At 35.6% G+C, this 24,502-nt stretch overlaps 1 protein-coding gene and 1 pseudogene across 3 annotated transcripts in view; one reads left to right on the top strand and one right to left on the bottom strand.

The window, feature by feature from the left end:
- The window catches only part of TANK (TRAF family member associated NFKB activator), a 93,732-nt gene that overhangs the window by 4,903 nt on the left and 64,327 nt on the right, over window positions 1-24,502 (bottom strand). For all 3 annotated transcript variants that reach the window (XM_043576890.1, XM_043576889.1, XM_043576888.1), the window contains exons 5-6: window positions 5,488-5,564; window positions 4,932-5,047 (exon numbers count right to left, since the gene is read on the bottom strand). In XM_043576890.1, the coding sequence (XP_043432825.1) occupies window positions 4,932-5,047; window positions 5,488-5,564 (193 nt within the window). The remainder of the gene's footprint in view (window positions 1-4,931; window positions 5,048-5,487; window positions 5,565-24,502) is intronic.
- On the top strand, window positions 15,453-15,740 carry LOC122482035 (annotated as a pseudogene).

Genomic DNA, 24,502 nt, shown 5'->3' with positions numbered 1-24,502 from the left:
ATATGAATATATAATTCTCCCGTTATACACACACACACACACACACACACACACACACACACGTATAAAAGGCCTATGAAGATAGCAGGTGGATATCAGGTAGATACCATGGCCCCTGCAGCTCATTTATCTGGAAGCTGCTCATCCAACAAATTCAGCTCCAGAACAAATTCAGCTCTCTAGGACACAGGCAAAAGCTAGAAAGTAAGTAAACAGAGCTTCTGAGGAGTCAGAATTAGAGCCAAAAGGCCCACAGATATATGTATTTTGCTCTTACTCTCATTTTAGATTTATTCTAACAAGCTTGATGATATTTCCCTTAGCTCAGAGCTGGTTAGAAGCAGCAAATTAAAAGGTAGGGATAGGAGTTGCTGAAGACAGATATAGATATCAACAAGAGCTGAAAGCATGAGAGGAGACGAGAAAAACAAAATAGCAGATATAAGAACTCACAAAACACTACAGTCTGGTGTAGGGCCAATAAGGGCTACATTTCTCAATGCAAAAACACAATGATCAAAGCATTCTCTATGCTGATAATCCTGAGACATTAGAAAACACTAAATTATGCTCCACAATCTTACCTAAGAAGACAGTAGGTTGGAGATTGGTAATGTGTGATTTTCATTAAGCGGACAGAAGGTAGAGATTAAAAACGAAATCAGCACTTTAAAAAGGTAGTCATCAGAGAAGTTTTATCTTCACAAAAGGAGACTTGCCCAAGGATGCCGATTTAAGCAGACGGGGTACACAGAACACCTTGTGTAGTGTCTGTCAAAGTTAGGAGGCACCTGACAAACGTCAGTTCCTTTCCTTCTGGTCCTTGCAGTCTCATGACACCTTCCTATCTTTTGCCACAGCACATTCCAACACAAGGTATTTTCTGTTTGGACACAACTGCAGTATATTGCAACCAAATCCTCAAGTTTACCTTCTTACATATCTACTGCCTCTCTTTAGTACACACCACCTTATCTTGTTGGATTATTACAACAGCCTTTGAACTGCTTCTCTGCCCTTTAAACTTAGCTCATAGCCAATCCGTTCTCTACATTGCTCCCTATTTCTTTTCTAAAGCACAAATCTGATCATGTTACCTTCCTCATAGAACCTTTTCATGGCTCTCCAAAGCCTCATCCCTCAGAAAAGTCATATAAAACTGTTCATGACTGGTCCCTGGTCACCTGTCCATACTCTCATCTTTCCCAACTGTTGCACTTCTTATTTCAGCTATAATGGACTTTGCACAGTTCTCCAAAACAGCCAGGCTCTCCTGTCTTTGGGCCTTTGCACAAGCTGTGCAGGCTGCCTGAAATGCCCTCTCCAAGTACTCTTTACCAAAGTCTTACTTGTCCTTTATTCCTTAATGTAGACTTAATTTCTCTGGATAGTTCTCTCTAGCTCCCCAAGACCGGGTTAGGCATGACTCACAGGTGTCCCGAGGCTTACACATGTTGCACTGTATTTGTTCTTTCTCCCACTGAAGTACATTTTTTAAGGTCTTAAACCATGCTTTGTTTCCCACTTAACCCCAGTACCCTGCCCAGTGGCTGACACATAGTATGCCCTCAATAAATGTATTCTGAATGCATTTGTATTCTGTTCCCAAGACAGCCCAGTGTAATAATCCACATTCACTAGATAATCTGTCTGTGACTAGAAGTAGTACAGTAACAAAGACCGAGCTCAATTGTCTGGTAGGATTTCTTTGTCCTTGCAGGTTTCTCAAAGTCCATTAACTCTCAAGTAGTCGTTTTTCCTGATAGTAGACTTAACAGTAGCAGGAATTCTAGGCAACGGTACTTTCTTTGCAGATTACATTTGCTAACTGCAGGTAACAAATCAGGAAAATCAACTGCTGAGGTAACTACATTTTATAACACCTGAGGAGGAAATGCTTATCAAAATGATCTTCACAAGGAGAACAGGGAGAACGATGAAGAATCTGCTGCTGCTGCTAATGACAACTATTAACATCAATAGCACTTCTATGTGTCATGCACTACCATAATCATTTTATGGGTCTTAATTCATTTCATACTCAAAATAATCTTGTGGTAGGCATTAGATTATCCCCACTTTACATGCGAAGAAACTGAGACATGGAGCAGTTACTTCCAAGGCTACACAGCTAATGAATGAATGGTACATCTGGCATTGGAACCCAGGCAACCTAATCTAGATCCTGTGCTCTGAACCATTATGTTAAATCAAACATACTGTATGCTGTACATATACACACATACATGTAGAAGACACAGAAGACAAACATACTGTATGTGTGTGTATATGTATGTACACACATGTACACACACACACACACACACACACAGTCCCCGAAATCATTTTCTTTTCCAATAGATGACCTATCTCCCTTGTGAACAAAACCTGGGAAACTCAAAACACCTATAATAAAGCAGATATTTTCTTTTTTATAGCTAGCAGGCATACCTCAGCCACATAAAAATAATTTTTGGAATTAATCTGTTCAAGCGATGAGTTAGTATAAAAAAAAAAGATTTGGGGTGCCTGGGTGACTCAATCAATTGAGCGTCCAACTTCAGCCCAGGTCATGATCTTGTGCTTCGTGGGTTTGAGCCCTGCATCAGGCTCTGTGCGGACAGCTCAGAGCCTGGAGCCTGCTTCAGATTCTGTGTCTCCCTGTCTCTCTGCCCCTCCCCCAACCCTGTCTGTCTCCCAAAAATAAATAAACATTAAAAAAAAAAGATTTAAATGAGGTGCATAAAAGCACTTGTGATCCTGACACTATACTGAGAAACATGATCAGGTGGAGCAAATTGCCTTTCTATTTTGTTCATTTTCAGAACACTTCTTTTCGCAAGGACACAAAAAACACAATGAGAAACATTTTTAGGTTTCTAAATTTTAAGTACAGGCTGTCCATTTAGATTACTTCTTAGTCTAATTACCTCGTATATTGACAAAAGAAAAAGATCTGATGGTTGTTTGTAAGTTGCGATCCTATATTCTACTCTCTTCATCTTCCCTGAAATAGGACTCTCCTTTATGGACCAAATAGCACTTTTTATGAAGCCACATTTGCTTAAACATACATTTTATCTTTATCCCTTCTCAAGGCTACTGCCATAAGTGGATGAGAAGAAAAAAGAAAAAGGAAATGTACAATTCTACTAACTCAGCAATTTTTCATGAATTATATGTTTATCTAAAGGTAAAAGTCAAATTTTAACAAAAAAAATAACATGGGGACAATACTGCTAAATACGCTCTTTCCAGATGTATTATGCAAGCCACATTTAAAATATTTTCCTTATATTTTTATTCAATGTAATGTTCATCCTTAAAAGGTCTGAATAGGCATCTTTTCCCAAAACATTTTTCTTTTTTTCCCTTTTTGATCTACTACTACCAGAATAATATTTAATATTTTGAGTTTTGTCTAGACCCAGCAAAACTTCACTGTAGTCTATGGCACAACAGATCTAAAACATTTCAAGAATATGCTGTACTTATTATTTGTGACACATTTACTATAAAACATAAGAATAACATTAGGAAGCGGTTTTAGTGGGGAAGAAAATGAAGCTAAACACTCAGTGTCCTAGTTGACAGATACATACTCAGATTTAGACCTGCACAATTTAAAAATGGTCAAAGTATTAAGCCACTGATAATGGGGTAGGTTCTCTGTATAACGATGAATATATCACCATTACAATGTTTTGATAAGATGCTGATGTTAAAAAAAATCATGGTTATGAGTTCTATGTACTACATCTCTTTAGCTAGTAGATTTTAAATAAAAATAATTCTTTTACTCCAGAGGTACTTAGTGTCTTTAGCCTACACAAAAGATCAATTTCTCATGAAAAAGACAAAAATTCAGGTGAAAGAATTAGCATTCTTTCTGGGTAGCTGCAGGGGGAAAAGGGGAAGAAATAAATTATGTCTGTCTACAAAGACTGTTTTGTTTCCCCACCATATTGTGTACCTTTTCTGAAGATAAAACAGGAGTAGTATGCAAAAAGTGAATTTACACTATAAAATGATTTTTAAATAGTCTAGATATAAGAGATGGAAGAGATGGAAAGTGATCTTTAATTAAAGGGGCATTAGCACTGCCGCAACATCTTTCAGAGTGAAAACTGTAAATCACATCTCTAGGGAACCATATGCAGAATATCTCAAATCACAAGGGTAAAGGAGAATTTATCATTTTAAATGATCAGTTTACCTTCCTTTTGTTATGGAAGTGCTTGGTAGCCAGATTCAATCTCTGGTGTTTTGCTATTCATATGGAACGGCTGAAGCAAACCCTGGTCTGGGGTTTTAGGAAAGGGTACAGGCTTTAAAAAACACACGGCAACACGTGTAAAAACAGATGTTCCTTTTAAGTTATATTTTATACTAAATTTGTACTTTGTATCTCCAACAGGCTAGCCTCACGAAATGTGAAATGTTTATTTCTTGAACCAAATTATAAAAATCCATAGTGTCCAACGAACTTTCAAGCAGAAGTTAAAAACAAACCTGATGTTCTAATTTTACTTAGCTTATATATATATGGTAGTGCAGCTTCAAGGCTGCTTACTAATACATGAGTTAATGTTTAATTAACTCCCCCAAATAGCAACTGAAAACTTTGAGACATATTTCCCATATTTATTTTGTACCCTTTGCAAGGTGGGACTTCTCATTAAGATGATTAGTAATTACATCACTCAAGTCACTCTACATAGCCCCACACACAATAAAGAGAGAAAAAAGCCAATCATTAGATAATGTAATACAGTACAGAACTTTAACAGCACTTACCCATTATAAGTGGTAGGAGGCGCAAATTGCAGATCCTTAGCACTTAACAAGCATTTAGAAATATTTTTACGATCAAAAAGAAATATATTTAAATCAATCAAGTTAATAGTACTGTGTGTTAAATCAAACCTTACCAGTTGCAGTGGCTGGTACGTTAAGTTTGCTTAAGTGGTCTTTTTGTGCTTTTGCTAGCATGCATATTCTGTGAAATTCTTCTTTTAGATCCTGGAAAGTCTTCTCTATATAAGCCCTAGAAATGAATATTTTAAAATATGAAGCTTTATGTTTAAATATTTTCTATTGTCATTAAATTTACATAGCACCATTTTATGTACCACAAAATAATTACTGAAAGGTTAAAGTTAAAAAATTATTTTAAAATCCTAGAAAATGTCCCAGAGAACTACTCTAATGTTTGGAGAGCCAGGCACAAAGGCACAAAGTAAGCAGTAAGTTAAAAGTTCTAATACATAGATGTAGCACAGACTAGCATATCTACTTATTTATAAATCACACTTTTGCTGGCTGTCTCATTCTCACATTAGAAATTTTAATACATGGATTTTTGTTCTCAGTAAACATCTTAAATAGAAGAAAATGAAATGTTCCTCATTTTGATAATGTTTACGTTAAGATCTGTCCATATAACATAATATGGCCATAATACTTGGTCTATTGAAATATTAATACCTTTCATGGAATAAAGGAATGCCAAGACTCCTTGGTGAAGTTTCTTTTCTAGGAGAAGAAACCTCTTGTCTTCTTACCTTAAAGATACAAAATAATCACCAATTTAAATTGCTTCTAAACTCAAATGAGAATAGGTTAACAGAAAATACAATGGAAAATTCACTGCCGTCATTGAAACATATATGTAGGTAGCTTACAGATACATATCTTTCTTTTCTTTAAATAAGAATCATCAGGGAAAAAGGAAAACTGAGGCAGAAAAACAGGATGGAGACAAGAAGTATTTCAGGCAACTTCTGTAATTACTATTTCCAGTACTGACAATTTAAGAAGCACCTGATATGACCAGAAACCAGGAAAAAAAAAAAATCTGTGTATGTGTGTGTATTTACTTCTTTTCCATTATTGGTCTATAGGTTTAAATTAATGTCTTTGTATTTTGTTATAGATTCTTTGCTGAGGAATGCAGCTATGTAGAGAGGAAGAAAGAAAACCAGGCTCAGCACCTTAGCATTTAACAAGCATTTTACAGATAGTGCAATGATGTATTTAAGCTACTTTCTGAAGCTAAGTTCTTGCCTTTCACTCCCACCCTGTGGCTTATTCCGGTATTACATTCATTCTGACATTTAAAAGTCAACATTAAAAAACATGTAATACATCCACTGTATGGTTTAGATTTTAAAAAAATCTTTAATCATACCTAGAAAACTCTGTGTATGTTCTAAAGTCACAAATTGACAAATACAAAGATTTGAAGAAGTCTTAATATTATACAATCATAAATTATAATTCTACCAAACCTGCATAGGTCTTGTTTAAGTTCAAATGAAACCAGTGGTCATTTATATTTAGTGACTTTTTAAGATTTAAGGTCATTGTAGCCATTATTAAAGTGGATGATTTTACTTCATTGTTTCTTGTCATCTGAGTATAACTCTTTTAATCTTGCTTTTCGAAAAGTTCCTTCAGTTTCTTAGGAGTCTCATTTGTTCTTTAAGAAAAAGACTTGATTCCAGTTTGTTTTTTTAAATTAGTATCTTCTCCAATTTATTTCAGTTTATTGCTCTACTTCTCCAGCTTTTTCTAAATACCAGTGTTGGCTTAACATTTCTAAAATAGAGTATTCCTTTAATTAGTAAAATGAAATCTCAGCAACCCAAACAATTTGTGATTTTATATATTATGTTGTCAGACTAAGGTAACAAAAAGATCATTTGCTGCTGCATACTTTTTGTCTGGCAAACACTTAGGCCAGGTCCTCTTCTGGATGAAAAGTGTTTTACTGAGCTTACAAAGCAGTCACATCAGAAGACATTTTCACATTCACAGTTTGTTTTTAAAAGCAGTAGACAAGGTTTTTCTTTAGTGTTATGTGCAATTAAAAAACACTCAGTGGATTTTAGTGTGTACTAGGAAGAGAGGCGACATTTTAAAGATAGCCAATCATTCAGGATGCTATAAGTAGGAAAGCAAACTTTTAAAAGATACTATATTAAGGGGTGCCTGGCTGGCTCAGTCAGTAGAGCATGTAGACTCTTGATCGTGGGGATCATGAGTTCAAGCCCCATGTTGGGTGTAGAGTTTACTTAAAAAAATAAAATAAAATAAAGATATTATATTAAATCTGTATCAACAAAATCAGAGAAGAGGTAATATTAAGAGAATAGAAACACTTGGCAATTTAATGTTAAACAAATCATAATATGTGATTAAATAAAATGACTAATCTTCTTTTAAAATTTACTACTTGAAATCCTGAATATGAAACAAAATTATTTTATCACAAGCCAGAAAGAACCAAAAAGAAGCACAGTTGACCCTTGAACTATGGGGTTAGAAATGCCAACCCCCATGTATAAAACCCATGTATAACTTCTGACTCCCCCAAAACTTAATTACTAACAGCCTACTATTGACCAGAAGCCTTACAATAACATAAATGGTTAACACATATTTTGTATGTTATATATATTACATACTGTATTCTTACAATAAAGTTAGCTACAGAAAAGAAAATGTTATTACAAGAATCACGAGGAAGAGAAAATTACATTTACAGTAGTGTACTGTATTTATGGGGAAAAATCCACATATAAGTGGACCCAATCAGTTCAAACTTGTGTTGTTCAAGGATTAACTGTACTCTAATTTTAAACCTAAAAATGAAGATATTTACATAAAGTAGTGAAGACCATTCCAGTTCCAAAGTACTGATTTTGGAATCAGTACTTGGAATGATTGCTTCTTATGTTAAAAAGAAACCTTAAAAATTGAGGGGGTGGGGGTGGAGATGAGAAGAAGGTGAAGGAAAAGACAGGAAAAGAATGATAAACTTGTGTATGGTTTGGTAAATAACCTGTGACAACCTACTTGTTTGTCGTTTAGATTTGATAACTGGTGTGGGTGAATTAATTTATCCAGAAAAGACTCCTCAGGTGTATTGGTAGGGGGTAAAGGGAGGACTCTCTTATTAAGAAATTTCCACAAAGTATGTAAACTTAAGGTCTTCAGCTTCTTTGGGATTAGGAATACAGCCCTGCTTACTGTTATCTTTGTTACTATTATTGAAGAAAAATACTACGATTGTACTAGGCAATACACTGCATCTTCTATCATTCACACCAAATAAATCTCTTGATATAGTTCAAATGAAAATTTTAGGTTTCCAGCATCCTAAGAAAAAATTTTAAAAGGGGCCTTTTAACATGTTAGCTCTGCAAACAAACAACAAAATTGGCAAACAGTTCTCCGACACTGTGAAGCAGGGTTTTATCTAGAATGGGTGTAGCATGTCAATGCTATTTTCCATTGTAGCTATCTGACACAACTTTCTGAAAACAATCATTTATACCTCAAAGGATGTAGAATTAGTGTAGTCGATGGCAGCTCCAACATTTCTCCCAGAAACTCAAGACTTGCTTTTCAATGCCAAGTTAATTTACTTAATAAAGACTATGCAGTTTGTTGAACATCCCAGAGAGTAAACAAACATTAAAGGAGGTAACTTGTAGTTTTCTTTCTATTCTCAAATATTATCCAGGCGGACCCTGCACTGCAGGAAGCTGAAGTTACTGCGACTTCAAATAAGAAAGCAAGGGAACTTTGAACATTATATTTTAGGAGATTTTAAACGTTAAATCATTCAACAAATGAGTTTATTTTGAGGTACTAAAACTTAAAATACTTAACATTATAAACTGTTCCAAGTACTAGTTTGGAAATGCCGAAGTTGTGGAATGAATACTGAAATAAGAGCTTTACACGTCGTACTTTTCATTTACACTTCCACTATGGCGCTGGAGAAGTCATTCAACTAAATCATTACGATAAACCCATTTGAAACAGTTGAAAGATGTTGTGAAATGATTCCTTAAATTGCCTCTTATGTGAATTGGGAGAATTTTGTTTTAGTGTAAATCAATTTAAGTTTCTCATAGATGGGTATCATATTAAAAATATATGCTCCAGGGCCAGCTGAATATGCAATGATACTTAAGAAGGAAAAAGAAAAAGTGGCTAATATTTTTGTTAGTCGAAAACCAGGTTTATTCTTAATGCACAGATAATGGAAAACATTTTTGTGTTGGTCTGGGATCTGGCAGATATCAGCATCTTAAAGAAAGAAATGTACGCTTTCCCTAATTCTTGCCTTTATAAAATATTTAGCACAAAAGTGAAAGTATTTTATTCCTTTTATAAACTGATTTGAAAAATAAAGAAATGACTCACAATAACCAAAATATGGATTTAACCTAAGTGTCTGTAAATGGATGAATGCTAAAGAAAATGTAGTGTGTGTGTGTGTGTGTGTGTGTGTGTGTGTATGTGTGTGTATACATACATATATATATAGTACAGTTGAGTCTTGAACCATATCAGTTTGAACTGTGCAGGCCCACTTCTATGCAGATTTTTTCAACAAATACAGGGCAGTACTGTAAATGTATTTTCCTTACGATTTTCTTAATATTTTCTTTTGTCTAGCTTATTTTATTATAAGAATACAATATATAATACATATGCAAAATATGTGTTAGTCAACTGATAACAGTAAGGCTTCTGGTCAATAGTAGGCTATTAGTAGCTATGATTTGGGGAAGCCAAAAGTTAGATGTGGATTTTCAACTATGTGGGGAGTCAGTGTCCCTAACTATATATCTATATATATCTATATCTATATCTATATCCACACACATACATAATGAATAGATCAACCTTAAAAAAGGAAGGAAATCAGGTCATTTGAGAAAACATGGATGAATCTGGAGGACATCACGCTGCATGACATAAGGCAGGCACAGAAAGACAAATTTGCACGATCTCACTTATATATGGAATCTAAAGAAGCCAAAATCATTGAAGTGGGGAGTAGAATGGTGGTTGCCAGGGTTTCGGGGTGGGGGAAATGGGGGGGATGTTGGTCAAAGAGTAGAAAGTTTCAGTTATGCAGGATAAGTTCTGAAGATCTAATATATAGCATGATGATTATAGTTAATACTATTACATTGTACACTTGAAACTTGCTAATAAAATAAATCTTATATGTATTCATCACAATGGAAAAAAAGATAATCACGTAAAATGATGGATATGTTGGCTTGACTATGGTAATCATTTCATAATGTATATATGTATCAAAGCACCATATATACTAAAAACATATACAATGAAAATTTTTTAAATGTTTACTTATTTTTGAGAGAGAGAGAGAGAGAGACAGAGAGAGAGAGAGAGTGTGAGCGAGGGAGGGGCAGAGAGAGAGGTAGACACAGAATCTGAACCAGGCTCTAGGCTCCAAGCTGTCAGCACAGAGTCCGATGTGGGCTCGGACCCATGAACCGTGAGATCATGACCTGAACTGAAACTGCATGCTTAACTGACTGAGCCACCTAGGCGCCCCTATGCAATTTTTATTTGTCAATTATACCTCTACAAAGCTGGGGGGAAAATGCAATAAAATTTAGACTCAAAATCATTTTTTTTCTTAAAAATTTTAAGCAACTGAAGTCAGAATTAAATTGTTATGAAACTTTTAAAGACAATACTAAATTCATTAATACAATGTATACTTTCTCATACGGAATTTAAACTTTAAAAGGATAATATTGAATAAAGGTGGTAAGTTTGCAATGATACATATTTAAACTACAGCAATGACTATCATTCTATTCCAGTGTTCCTACCAAAGATGTCCTCTAAAATTTAGTTAAGATGCAGAAGGAATATTTATTTTTAGGTGGCTCAAGCAACTGTATGTAGCCACTATTGGATTTTGTTTCTGGATGAGGCTTAATAGAATTATTCTTTTATTTTACTTTATTTTTTTAACTTAAAAATGTTTATATATATATATACATACACACACACATTTTTTTTTTTTTTTTTGAGAGGGAGAGACAGAGTGTGAGCAGGGGGATGGCAAAGAGAGGGAGACACAAAATTTAAAGCAGGCTCCAAGCTCTCAGCACAGAGCCCCACGCCGGGCTCGAAATCACAAACTGTGAGATCATGACCTGAGCTGAAGTCGGATGCTTAACCTACTGAGCCACCCAGGTGCCCCAGTAGAATTATGCTTTTAAAACAGAAAAGAGAACTACGCTCTTACTTGGAACAATATAATTCAAGAAATGAGCCAAGGTGAGATAGGATGGATTAGTAAAGGAAATATAAACTGTGGAATAGTTATAAATACTAGCTTGATAAAGTTTTCTACAGAAAAAGGAGAAATAAGTGAGCAGCGTAAAAAGAAACTGAAAATAATTTACTTATCACTTAGGTTACTGAAAGTAAGAATGAAATGAAAGGAGAAACTAAGGTTGAGTATTTTCTTACCAGTTTTAGATATATTTAGACAAAGATATGGTAAAGTCAAGCACTGAATATGATCTAAATAGGGAGAAAGTGAGAATAGGGCTATGACAAAAGAGATTAAGGTGGAAACGCGAACAAAAAATTACAAAAAAAGAGATCTGATGAGAGTACAAAAGCATAGTAAAAGGTAAACAAAAAATACAAGAAAATTGTATTTATGAGTATTTGCGGCCGTGTGAAATCTATGGTTCTCTCACCCTCATTAATATTATTGAAAATCTAGCAAAGCAAGAGGAACACAAATCCTATGAGTCTCATCTGCTTGGCATGGCAAGGTATGCCAGGTAAAACCACTGCCAGTGCAGGAACAATTTCAAGGCAAAATGGGATCCATTCCAGAGTTCTGAAGGAAGCAGCAAGAAAATAAACAATATAAGCATGAAGTTAAATACCCCAATTACTTCCAAGATCTTTATAGGATTCTGGTTTAATATAAATACCCCCAAATCACTATCAATTCTACAGTATTCTTTTAAAAAAGTTAAAATCCTTTACTAGTAGTAACACAACGACTATGGTTTCAATTCTATTATGTTAGTTTGAAGCAGAGTGAGATTAATACTTTCCTATCATCTGCCTTTGGAGTCTTCACTGTGTATTAGGTTCCTTCTGCACACATCTTTCTGAATTTCTTGGAGAGCCCGACGCAGGGCTCGATCCCACGAACCGTGAGATCTCGACCTGAGCTGAAATCAAGAGTCAGATGTTTAACTAACTGAGTCACCCAGGGACCCCTGAATTTATTTTCTTAATAGGAAGAAATATTGAATTGTGGGGATGCCTTTTTATGAAAAATAGAAAATGAATACCTTAAACGACCAATTAAAAAAAAATAAGATAACCCATCCCCTCACCCCTTCTCCAAACACTACATTTAAAACAAACTGATTTGGGAAAACCCTCTTCATTAGCCACAAGTTTAATGTTACAGCATTGTCATGGTAAACAGAAAATACCTTCGTGAAAGTAGCTGTTACTTAAGCAACTTGTATATATTAATTATTTAACTTAATCCACATAATCTTGTAAATTAGGTACTTTAATTTTAAAGTTTGCTGTAGCAAATAAGGCTTTGGAGAGGTAAATGATTTGCCTACAGTTCGGTACGTGGGGTAGCTGCAGTTGGAACCCTTATCACTGTATGATCTTAACTTCTCCAGTTGAGAGAGGGCTTGGCTGCCAGAGAAGTTCAGTAGTGGGTATCTAGCATGGTGAGGTAGATATAGAATGGTGACATTTACACACTGTACCAATGCAAACTAATTTTAAGCTTCTAAAACTTGTCATACAACAAATACATTTTTCACTGAGTAGTGATAAGCCAAGTTTTGATGTTTAAATTTTGCCTGGGAAAAAACCTTTGGTATGGCTTTTTTTTGTGTGTGTCTGTGTGTGTGTGCTCAAGAATGTCCAAGTAGAAATTTACATTTAAAAATAACCCAGATAGATTTACCCAAGTTCTGTCAAACCAGTTCACTTGCTGACAGAAGTAATCTGGCAATAGTTTTTCTTAACCAAAACTTCACAGTTCAAATATTTCTCAAACTTACTATTAGAAGTTAGCCATTTGACAAAGAATGACAATGAGGTATCTTCTTGTTAATTCTATCCTCTCAAAACCTGAACTCTCTTCCTGACTTCTCATCTCCCAGTAGAGGACTAGGCATAGTTTTAGTAGCTGATTTAAAACCCTTGCCTGATAATTTCACTATCTAGATCTACTCAGAGTTGGTGTGTTCCCTTGAAACTGGGTCACGTTTTACTGACTCTCCACATGTTGAGTAATTTTGGACTGTACCCTGAACACTGAATACGTTGTGGAGACATTATGCTACATGGTGCCAAAAGTGGTGATGATTTTGTTTTTGCAGGCACTTGGTTAGGCTTAGATTCCAAACTGTCACTCCTTTCAAGAAGGGTAGTTCAGATTTCAGATCAGTCCTTTTTAAACTTTAGCTGCAAACTGCTTTATTTGCTCAGCACATCCATGGGCTCTGGGAACAGCCAGAAACTTGAGCTGAATCTAAACACAGAGCTTATGGTTCTCCTTCCTTCTCTGACTCTCTCCTCTTTGGGGCTCCTTCCCTCTCCCTGGTGGCTACGCTTCTTCTGAACTCATTCTCTTTCCTGATTCTTCCAACCTGAAGGATGCTGGGCTTTCTATTGGAATTTCAGCCACTGCAACTATGGCCATTCTCAGGACAAAACTATAGAAAACTGGGAATTTACTCTGAACTGATTACTTGCTCCACATTTTGACTCCTCTCTAAAATATGCAAAGTTCAATGTCCAGTTTCTCAGGGAGTGTTCTTGTATATGTTGCTAGAGTTAATACTGTTATTTGTAGAGGGATTGTTAAGTACTCATTCTTCTATAACAGAAGCTCCAACTAGCAAACTCAGGGTTTGTTTTTTTTTTATCCCTTCATTCTTCTGAGATTTACCATGGTTTTCCAGAGATGTCTTCATCACTAATCCAATGGCTTCTCTTAAAACTCTCATTTTGTTCACTGCTCATTTGACAGTATTTCACACTACTGACCATATCCTCCTCCTTGAAACATTTTTTGGCTACCAGTATAACATGCTATTTAGGTTTTCTATTTAAAGTTTGATATTTTCATTGGCTTCTCTTCCTAGGCCATAAATGTGGACATTATCTAAGGTTCAGACATGGGTACACTGTTCTTCTCTCATTATATACTTTTCTTATCATTCATTCTCATGTCAATTCTATTGAGTATTCATTTCCTACAGTCTGTATTTTCAGGCCTATCCTCTCTCTTGATAACCACTCTCATCTCTTTTGAGCCAATGGATTTTCACTTGTTCTGTTATCTACTGTAGACCAAGTTTTAAAACCTAACCTAATTACCTTTTCCTCAAATATAGTTCCTATCTCTAATCTTCATCACCCCCCCCCTTTTTTTTTTTTTAAATATAAGGCTGTTCTCCTTAGCATCAAAAATCTTAGAGCAAGATAAAATCTTAAAGAAAGTGAGGTAAGGCTTTCCTGACATAGCAAAATCCAAAACAAAACTGTAGGTCTGACAAAGAGCAATAAAATGCCAAGATCTATTATCTTTCTTATGTCAAAAAAGAATAGACATTTATCAAAAAAGTAGGAAGGAGAGAGTTTTAGATTCAGCTTTAGAAAAAAAGTTATTACCAGTTTGTCCTTAGGACAAGAGGCGAAGCAAGAGCTAGGGGTAGGACTTGGGACTCCAAGGCTGCAGCATGGAAAAAGAGGAGGAGAGAATGTTTAAACAGCTACAGCAAGAAGGAAAGCAAGAGTTATTGTGGCTATTTGGCCATCCAGCATAAATTAATTTCAAATGACACTTCTGGGGAATATGGACAAGTCAGTGAGCAACATAATGTGGATGCAACGTATAGGGAAACACACTGTCCTTAATGTTAAATAGTGAAGAGCAATTAGGGATAGAAGAACTGAGTAAACCCATCCAATATGGCCGTTATGGAATTACTCAGAGGAAAACTGAGTTGGAATACAAAAATCACACCACTGCTGACAAAATGGGAGAGAGAAAATAAAAGACACCCATCTTTGATAGAAAAAAAAATTTTTCAGAGAAAACGTCAGGTTTCATAACATAGCAAGTAAGCAGCAGAGTTCAGAGAGTATAACATATTAGGTACAAATGAAAAATTGGGTGAGCCTTCCCTGCCTCTCCCCCACCAAATTCTAGAAATATCTTAAAGGGGACTACAAATCTGGCAAGAAGTTGTTAAAATACAATATTGGGGAAAATGCTAGCTAGAGATTCTGCGGTTAGATGAAGCGAAGTGGTTTTCTTACTGCTGATTTCAGATCCTATAATACATTCTTATGCCTTTAAAATTCATCAGAAAGAGTACACAGTATGCAGCACTTTACAGGTCTGGGGTTCTGTGGAACACTTCAGGAAATGTATCAGGCACCACACTATCTTTTAACAGATGAGAGTCAAAATTCAGTTTGTTCCAGACTTAATATATTAGGTATAGTAAGTAACTGGGAGCAGTTTACAGATATCATGACTTAATGTATAAAGATGTAGCTCTCTGGGCTCAGACCTAGTTTGCAGTGACATGGCTAAACACACCAAGGTCGGAATCACCGGTAAATATGGGACCCATTATGGTGCCTCCCTTGGGAAAATGGTGAAGAAGACTGAAATAAACCAGCATGCCAAATACACGTGCTCCTTCTGTGGCAAAACCAAGATGAAAAGATGAGCTGTGGGCATCTGGCACTGTGGTTCTTACATAAAAACGGTAGCTGGTGGTGTTTGGACCAACATCACTTCTGCCATTACAGGAAAGTCAGCCATCAAAAGACTAAGGTTTTGGAAGACTGGTAAAAGCTCCACCATTTGAAACATTGTTAGCCTATAATAAATGGGTAATTTATGTAACAACAACAACAAAATAAAGTATAAAGATGTAAAACAATTAGTTATCTAATAAATGTGAAAATGATGAACAAGCAGTATGACTTCCATACATAAATAAGGGTTCCCGAGGGGATGTTAAGAGTATTCTTAAAGTATGATGTTTTTTTCAATAGAAGGAAAAGTAAGTAACTTACTGAGAAAACGGCAATATTTTTCTAACAGTAAATTATAATCTAGTAAAACAGTGGTTCTCAAAATAAGGTCTAGGATCCCTGGAAGTCCTGAGATTCTTTCAAGGGATCTACTTTGGGAAAGAAATCTGCCTGGGCCCTGAGTGTCCCTACATTTTTGCTGTGTATGCCAAGAATATAAGGCTCTGATTGTTCTTTACCTGGGATATTTCTGAGGACTGTGTTTGCAGAGGGCAAACATGAAAGCTAATGTCTCTCTTGGACAATGAGCATGCTACTTACTGCTTGCTGTAAAATGACCCATCTCCCAAGCTCAGTGTTCCTCACTTTTAATGCAACCCATTACAGATGTAGGCATCCATCTGGGTCTTACCATGTTACCCTTCCCTCTTCCCTGGAGGGACCAACACAAATAATAATGCTCTTGCTGCTTATGTGCTGTGTATAACAAAGATTTTTTTCTGATTCAAGAGCCTTGTGTCTTATTACAGCATCTGTGAAGCAGTAACTGGCTAACTTACTAGCTCGTGGGTAGCGTAAAATCAAATCCCTGACCCTGACATATATGGCGTCAGCTATTATCACAGTACTATTAGATGTTATTTGTTTTTTTTACTCTTTTGATATTTATATTGATGATGCAAAAGCAATGGTGAGTAAAACTGCTAGTGCCTGAACATATCAAGGCCATGACACAAAACTGGAGTTACCGTTCTCTTTAATGCCACATACTCAGTGAAAAAAAAAAAAAAAAAAATCCTTGGGGTCCTGAAATGTCTCCTTGATGAGATAGTAAAAATTATTAATTTTATTAAATTTTGATCCCAAGTTAATAGCTTTTAAATATTGTGTGAGACAAAATAGGAAATACACACAAAGGACTTCTATCTCATACCAAACTACAAGGGTTGTCTTGGGGAAAAGCACTGGTTCAACTGTTTGAGAGTTGCAAGCTGAACTAGTCACTTTTTTAATGGAACACCATTTTCACTTGAAAGAATGACTGACATGCATGCTATGGTTATTCAGACATTCTCAAAAGCAAATGAAGTTAGCCTCTCACTTTATAGAAAACTGACAAGATTTGTTGTCCATGAAAAAAATTTTAGAAAGTGAAAATTAAAATCTTGGGAACTATGTACCCCTTATAGTAAGCTTGACAATTGCCCGATACTTAAAAAGACTTTTATGATGAGATCAGTGATGATGTTAAATGTGATTTTTAAATATCATAAGTCAACATTTGCAAGATCTGCATAGCACAGTGAACCAGTATTTTTCAAATGACCGATTTATGATGCTACAAAATCATATAGGTAAAAGATAGACCTAAAGATAGACAAGATAGACCTCTGGCTTTTAATGCAGTAGAAAAGTTCATTGGTTCAGCTTTTATATTGCAATTGACACTTAAACTACTACTTACTGAATTTTGGTATAGTATCAAAGGAGAACAGCCACAATTTCTAAAAAGGTTATTAAAATATTATTCTCTTTCCTAACTACGTATCTATATGAAACAAGATTTTCTTCAGATAATTCAACCAAAAAAACCAAAACAATAAAAAAACACAACAAATCACACCAGGTCCAATGCAGAAGCATTTTATAATGTTGAAAAACAAATGTCTTCAAAACAGATTTTGAAATTAGGATGACAGATAATAATATGAGAGAAACTAGATTGTTTTGGGGGGCTAGTCCTAACCTACTGAGGCTGAGAGAACAGACTTTCATGCTTGGGTCAAGAGAAATCAGGGCTGAACAGAATATACTAACTCTTGGCTTGTGGCCTCCGGAGAAGAGTAGAGAAAAGAAAAACGGGAAATGCGAGGAAGAGCTTAATAGGGGGAAATGAGGGGAGAAAAACCATACCAGAAATAATCAAATCTGCTTAGAAGCCTGGGAAGAGAATTTAAGAAGTGATATGCCACTTCTCATTTTTTTCTCCCCTTAAAAATTATTTCCAGTATTATAAAAACAAAAACTCTAAAATGATGTATTGAATTAAAAAAGAGACCCAGAACAGGAAAGGGTTAGGATGGATTAATAACTCAGATTTGGAGACAATCAAAACTGCAACAGAAGTTTCAATATATTGAAATATTCAAAATATTGAAATGTTTTGGATATTAATATATATTTTTTTGTTTCTTAAAATCTGTGATATATTTATTATAACACTTTGGGAAAAAACTCTGAACTTTGATGAATGAGTTGACTCAAGAGGATTTTTCTGCCTTCTAATTATTATTCTACCAGATAATCTATAAAAAGCCCGTCTCCAAAGAGGAGTAATACAGAAATGTAATACTTTGAAAAAAGGTATATTCAATCCAGTCTCTAGAAACAACTTAGGGGGAATAGGACATTTGCTGTGACTGAGAAGACAGGGTGCTCACATACATTTCTCCAATACTACATAAGCCTCAGCTTAGGCTGGCATGTGCCATTGTATAGAGGGTACATCCCTATTTTTATCTAATAAAAGATGATAAAAAGAGAAGCTTGAGCATTAAAATATAGTCATTTTTTTAACAAAGTTGAGTAATGAACATTAAGTGAATTTATTTCAAGTTCCTCTCTTAGAAAAGGTAGTGTTTAGACAATGTAACCAAATCTGACTTTTCCCACAGAAATCACTTGATGGTTACGTATCTTGACTAATGGTCTAATGTCTAACTTTCATTCAAATGATGAAAAAATATTTATCATATACCTGTATATGGCAGTCTATTTTTTTCCAATAAATATGTATATTTTAAATCAGTTTGGTACATGATACAGATTGGTTTTACAGTTTTTAATGGACTAAAATAAACATTTCTAAATATAGTAGTGTCTGCTTATGTAACAAATATCTGTAAGGTAAAATAAGGTATTTGAATAGAACTACATCCACATGAACAAATAAGAGAAGAAAAAGCTGAAAAGGTTCCTATATACCTTCTGGATTAAAAAAAACACAAATTATTAATGGTTGAAGACAGTAAACTGCTAAAGGAAGGGGGAAACAGTATGCAAGTTCTATTGTAAGAGCTCTTCGTGCAAAACTTAACTGGTTTCATATTATGGTTTTGTTGTTAGAGCAGTATTCAAAATTAGAGATGAGAGGCTTTATCAGCTACACTTTCACAAAAACTGCTATATGCATTGACAGAAACATGTGGCAAGGTATTCATAATATGACAGTCTATTATAAAGCTTTTATAATGCTTATAAAACCAGGTACTTGGGCAATATATGGCAAGTTGGCCAACAAACTTAGTTGAAAAGACCTGCAATAGAAAAAAGGAGAAGCTGGGGCACCTGGGTGGCTCAGTTGATTAAGCATCTGACTCCTGATCTCAGCTCAGGTCATGATCTCACGGGTTTGTGAGATCAAGCCTTGCATCTCTGCGCTGACAGCATGGAGCCTGCTTGGGATTCTCTCCCTCTTTTGTCCCTCCCCCGCACTTGTGCAAGCTTGTGCGTGCACTCTCTCTCAAAATAAATAAACATTAAAAAAAAGGGAGAAACTATAGGGGGCCTAAACTCAGATATAGATCCCTAAGTGGGAGCTGCATCTGAAATCCATAGTATATGACAAATGAACACTGCAAGGATGGGGATATCATCTAAGACCTAGACTTGTGAGGCCAGTTTTATAAGTTACAAAAGTTCAGAAAGTAAAGCAGCATTAAAATTCATACACTGTCTGTTGAAACTGTCATGCATAACAACTGGAGGAACACACCAATGCCTCTCAAGGACCATCCATAGAATAAGGTAACAAAATAGTAGGGAGCATTCTGTCTTCTGAAGCCATGATTATATCATTTTAAAAAGGTTATAGTAGGGGCACCTACTATAGTCAGGTAAGTGTCTGACTCTTGATTTGGGCTCAGGTCATGATCTCACAGTTTGTGAATTCGAGCCCCGTGTTGGACTCTGCGCTGACAGCATGGGACCTGCTTGGGATTCTCTGTCTCCCTGTCTCTCTCTGTCCCTCCTCTCTTTGTGTGTGCTCTCTCTCAAAATAAATAAATAAACTTAAAAAAAAAAAAGCTTATAGTAAATGAAATTGATCTTTCAAAATCATCAGTTTTACCTTTCAGTTATGTATGTATTATGTATATATGTATGTAATCCTGCACCCAGTGTGGGGCATGAACTCATGACCCTAAGATCGAAAGTTACACACTTTACTGACTAAGCCACCCAGGCACCCAGATTCAGTTTACATAATGTTCTCCAAAGTGGTCTTGAATAATCTCAGCTCGTATCTAGAAATTATTCTTTTCCCATTAAAATCTTGCAGAAAATTAGGTTTTCATATCTATGCACACAGTACCAAAACATAGGCACATAAGAATATGTTTTCTTTTCTCTCCTTGAACTAAATGTTGATCCCCTGCTCAAGCCTACCTTTTAGCTCACTGGGAATTTTATTTTTAAATTAAGGTCCTATATGTTTTATCTGTACCATAAAATTATAATTAGCATTTCATTTTATCATATAATTAAGACTTCACATTGACTTACAATGTTTGCTAATTGCTTTGGGGTCCAAATCTTTGTTTCTCCAATCAGACTACATGGCTCCTTAAAGTTAGAGATGGATCATGTCTCATTCTTCTTTTGTACTCCTGTCAATGATTAGCAAGACTAGGCAAATAGAAGGAGTTCAACAAATACTTCTTGTCTAAGTGATTGACGAGTGAATTTTTAGACATCAGCTTTCTTCAAACATGTCAGAGCCTCTATATTCACTAGAATTACCAGGTACAGCACATCTTATTTCCTTAATGTTAGCACTGATGGCAGCTCCACGGCTACATCACTGTTTTACTCTTCAAAACCCACAAAATCTTTGCTGCTCCTTGATGCTACCGTCTATCTACTGATCTAATCACAAGAATGGTGACATGAGGGATGGGCCAACTGTCTAACTGGCATCTTTCCGTAATAACTGCATTCTTTGTATTTTTACACTTTTGCTTAAAGCATGTAACTCAGATGAAAAAAGACATGTATAAAGAACAAATGAGAAATACATACATAAAATCAGAAACAAAGCAGAAAATCAGCTCTTTGGACACATGATCTCTATGTTAAAAAACAGAAGTTCAAATAAACTCATATTACACTTTGTATCCTGGATCCTAGACTCTGAAATTACCTTACAATATTCAGTAACGTTGATTTTGGTTATTAAATCAAAACTTTAAGCCAGCATCGACAATATTTCTTTGTTCTTCCAGCGGCTGGCAGTGTCAGGTACATAGCAGTTCAGTCACTGGACGAGTGAGCGAAGAAAATTTACCAGTATCACCAAATTCTTCTATGTATTCAATATCATCACTCCCTATACATTTTCTTGCATCCCAACATTCTATCTAGACTCTTGTGTAACTTCCAAAAAAAAATACTGTAGGATAGAAAGATGAGGGCAAACAATTTTTGTCAAACCCTGGACACCTAGAATAGTATTCAGTTTGGCAACTGAAGTGCCTCTCAGAAGCAGTATTATAAAAATCTCTTATTTCCAAGATCTTAAAAATGATCCAGTATATTACAATCCTAGTTTTTAAAAAAGTGAATTAAACAATGCCAATTTATATCTACATTAAGAAACACAATTTGTTATTTAAATAACTGCTCTCATGACATATGCTACTGTGTCTGACAATGGTGTTCTATAAACAAGAGATAGTTTTGTCAAGAATAAGTGTGTGCATTTTTGTGTTGATTTTCTACATATAAATATTTTCAATTTTCAAAACTGGTTATAAAAAAAGAAAACGTAACAAGAGGCAATAGTTTCTTGGTTCTCTAAAACACTGCTCAGCTGTTCTCTGGAAAGTCTACATTCACGTCAGAATTTTTGAAATTGTTTTTTTTTTTTAAAATTTTTTTAACATTTATTATTGAGAGACAAAGAGAGACAGAGCACGAGCATAGAGGGGCAGAGAGAGGATGAGACACTGAATCTGAAGCAGGCTCCAGGCTCTGAGCTGTCAGCACAGAGCCCGACGTGGGGCTTGAATCCACAAACCGCGAGATCATGACCTGAGCCAAAGTCGGATGCTTAACCGACTGAGCCACTCAGGCGCCCCAGAATTTTTCAAATTGTTAAGATTTGAGAAGCTATGATATTTGTTTCTTCTGAGATTAACACTGATAGGATTCAGGAAGCTGAATTTACTATTAAATTCTGCCAAGGTCCTTGACTTTTCATTAGTATTTATCATATAAATCAAATACTACACACCACACCCTGATCTATGGTACCCTCTCTGTATGCCACAATCTACCATCCCGTGATGCTTTTAAAATACATGTACAAAATCTCTGGTACTCCTCCTTTCAAGACGAGGAGCGTATTTCCTTGCCTCTGAAGCACTTTGTGACTTATTTCTAATGAGCAGAATAAAGTGGAAGTAAAGGTATGTGATTTTTAGAAACTACGTCATGTGAAGCACTGTGGCTTTCTTGTTGCTCTCTTCTCTTGGATCTCTTACTCTCTTACTTTGAGGAAATTATTGGCCAGGTTGTGAGAAAAGGCCATGGAGATGTCTCCTGCCAACAGTCATTTGAGTGAGCCATCTTGGACGTGGATCCTCCAACCACGCCAAGCCTTCAGATGACTGAAGCCCTTGCCCACATCCTAACTTCAGTCAAATGAGATCTTGAACCAGAACTACCCAGCTAAGTCACTTCTAAATTTCTGACCCACAGAAACTGAAATAATAAATATTTGTTGTTTTAAGTTGTTAAGTTTGGGCATAAAATTCGGGGTACTTTGTTGTATGATAGATAACGCAATGACCCCTTTGCCAAAACCGTATCTCCTCAAGAAAGACTGTGCAAACTATGGTGGTATATGAGAAGTGAAATTCAGGTTTTCCACTAAACTGAGTACTTTTTCTCTAATGTCTCTAAACTAAAGCAGAGTATTAAGGGCCACCCAATTATACAAGCTCTGCTGTTGTGACTTCCTTATGTCCTTTTAGAAGTCGAAGAATTCTTGCATGTTCTTTGTGGAGGAGTACCATGAACAGAGGCCGATCTACAAATTTCATGTTTCTCAAATAAAATTTTCTAAAAGGGCTTTTTTCCCCTCAAATACCCTTTTCCTCTGCTTTTTGTCTCATTTTCCAGGGCAGCCTGGCATTATGGCATTATTTCCTCAAAGTAAGAAAGTAAGAGATCCAAGAGAAGAGAGCAACAAGAAAAGCCACATCATTTGCCATAATGCCATAATGTCATTTGTTGCTGTCAAATATCCTAACCAAATCCTGAACAAAATAAATAGTCAAAAGAAAACAAATCCTCAAACAACTCACCAAACAGAAGGAGGAAAGGACTGTGAGCGGTTAGCAGTAGCTTCCTTGTGTTATTGGTTCAAAGCATTTCTATTAACTTATTCTTTACAGAGGCTAGGCCAACTGATTGGGAACGTGATTTCTAGAAATTGTTTAGTTTTTAAAAAGACTAATTACATAAATTTATATTGGAAACAGAAAAAAAGTGAACTGTAGCATTCTCTTAGCCATTTGTACATGCTGCCTTTCAGTTTCTACACGTACATGCACACTTTTACAAAGCTGCAACTGACAACCAATATGCAATTTTTCATTTTGGAAAAACTCTGATACATCCAAAGTCAAAATTCTTTAGGAAAGGATTTCACTTGTATTAACTAAAACTGAATTGAGTTTCAACTGCTTAATTGGCCAGTATTTTTCTAAATGAGGCCTATTTTTTTACAATATACAGCCAGCTCTCAAATATTCAATAAATCCAATTCCTTCCTTCTTTTGGAATATATTTCTTTCTTTTAATCTGTTGCATATTTAGTGCTCATTAGCACTTTGACTCTAGATAAAGATGAGAAACCGGAAATATAAGAGTTAATTTTATTTTTATTAAATAGTTACAGTATAAGAAGACTGAGTTGATGAGCTATTCCAAGTATTAAATATGTGGCTGTCACATAAATGTTTCCCCTATTCGTAAAGATCATTAAGAGAACTCACTAGATTTATATTTCTCACTTTATTTTTTCCTCTATTGTCTGTTTACAAATAAAGTTACAATTGTGCAACATTATTAATTCTTTGGAAATAAGCCATCTCTGACATAATTTCTATTACTTACACTTAATGTAGGCCAGATATCCAGATAGTATATATTTTGTAGACAAAAGACATCTTATAAAAATAAAACGAATGTAATTTAAAAAATAATTCAGAGGAAGGTTCCCACTGAACACTTACTGACTGAAAAATAAACCCTAAACCTTTCATAAACAATGACAAATTACCCAAATATAAAATAAATGAAATTACTGGGGCGCCTGGGTGGCGCAGTCGGTTAAGCGTCCGACTTCAGCCAGGTCACGATCTCGCGGTCCGTGAGTTCGAGCCCCGCGTCAGGCTCTGGGCTGATGGCTCGGAGCCTGGAGCCTGTTTCCGATTCTGTGTCTCCCTCTCTCTCTGCCCCTCCCCCGTTCATGCTCTGTCTCTCTCTGTCCCAAAAATAAATAAACGTTGAAAAAAAAAAATTTAAA

This window comes from Prionailurus bengalensis, chromosome C1, assembly GCF_016509475.1.
Source record: "Prionailurus bengalensis isolate Pbe53 chromosome C1, Fcat_Pben_1.1_paternal_pri, whole genome shotgun sequence".
Classification (NCBI taxonomy): domain Eukaryota; kingdom Metazoa; phylum Chordata; class Mammalia; order Carnivora; family Felidae; genus Prionailurus; species Prionailurus bengalensis.
Note: the sequence above shows the minus strand (reverse complement) of the source record. Positions and strands in the feature narration are given on the sequence as shown.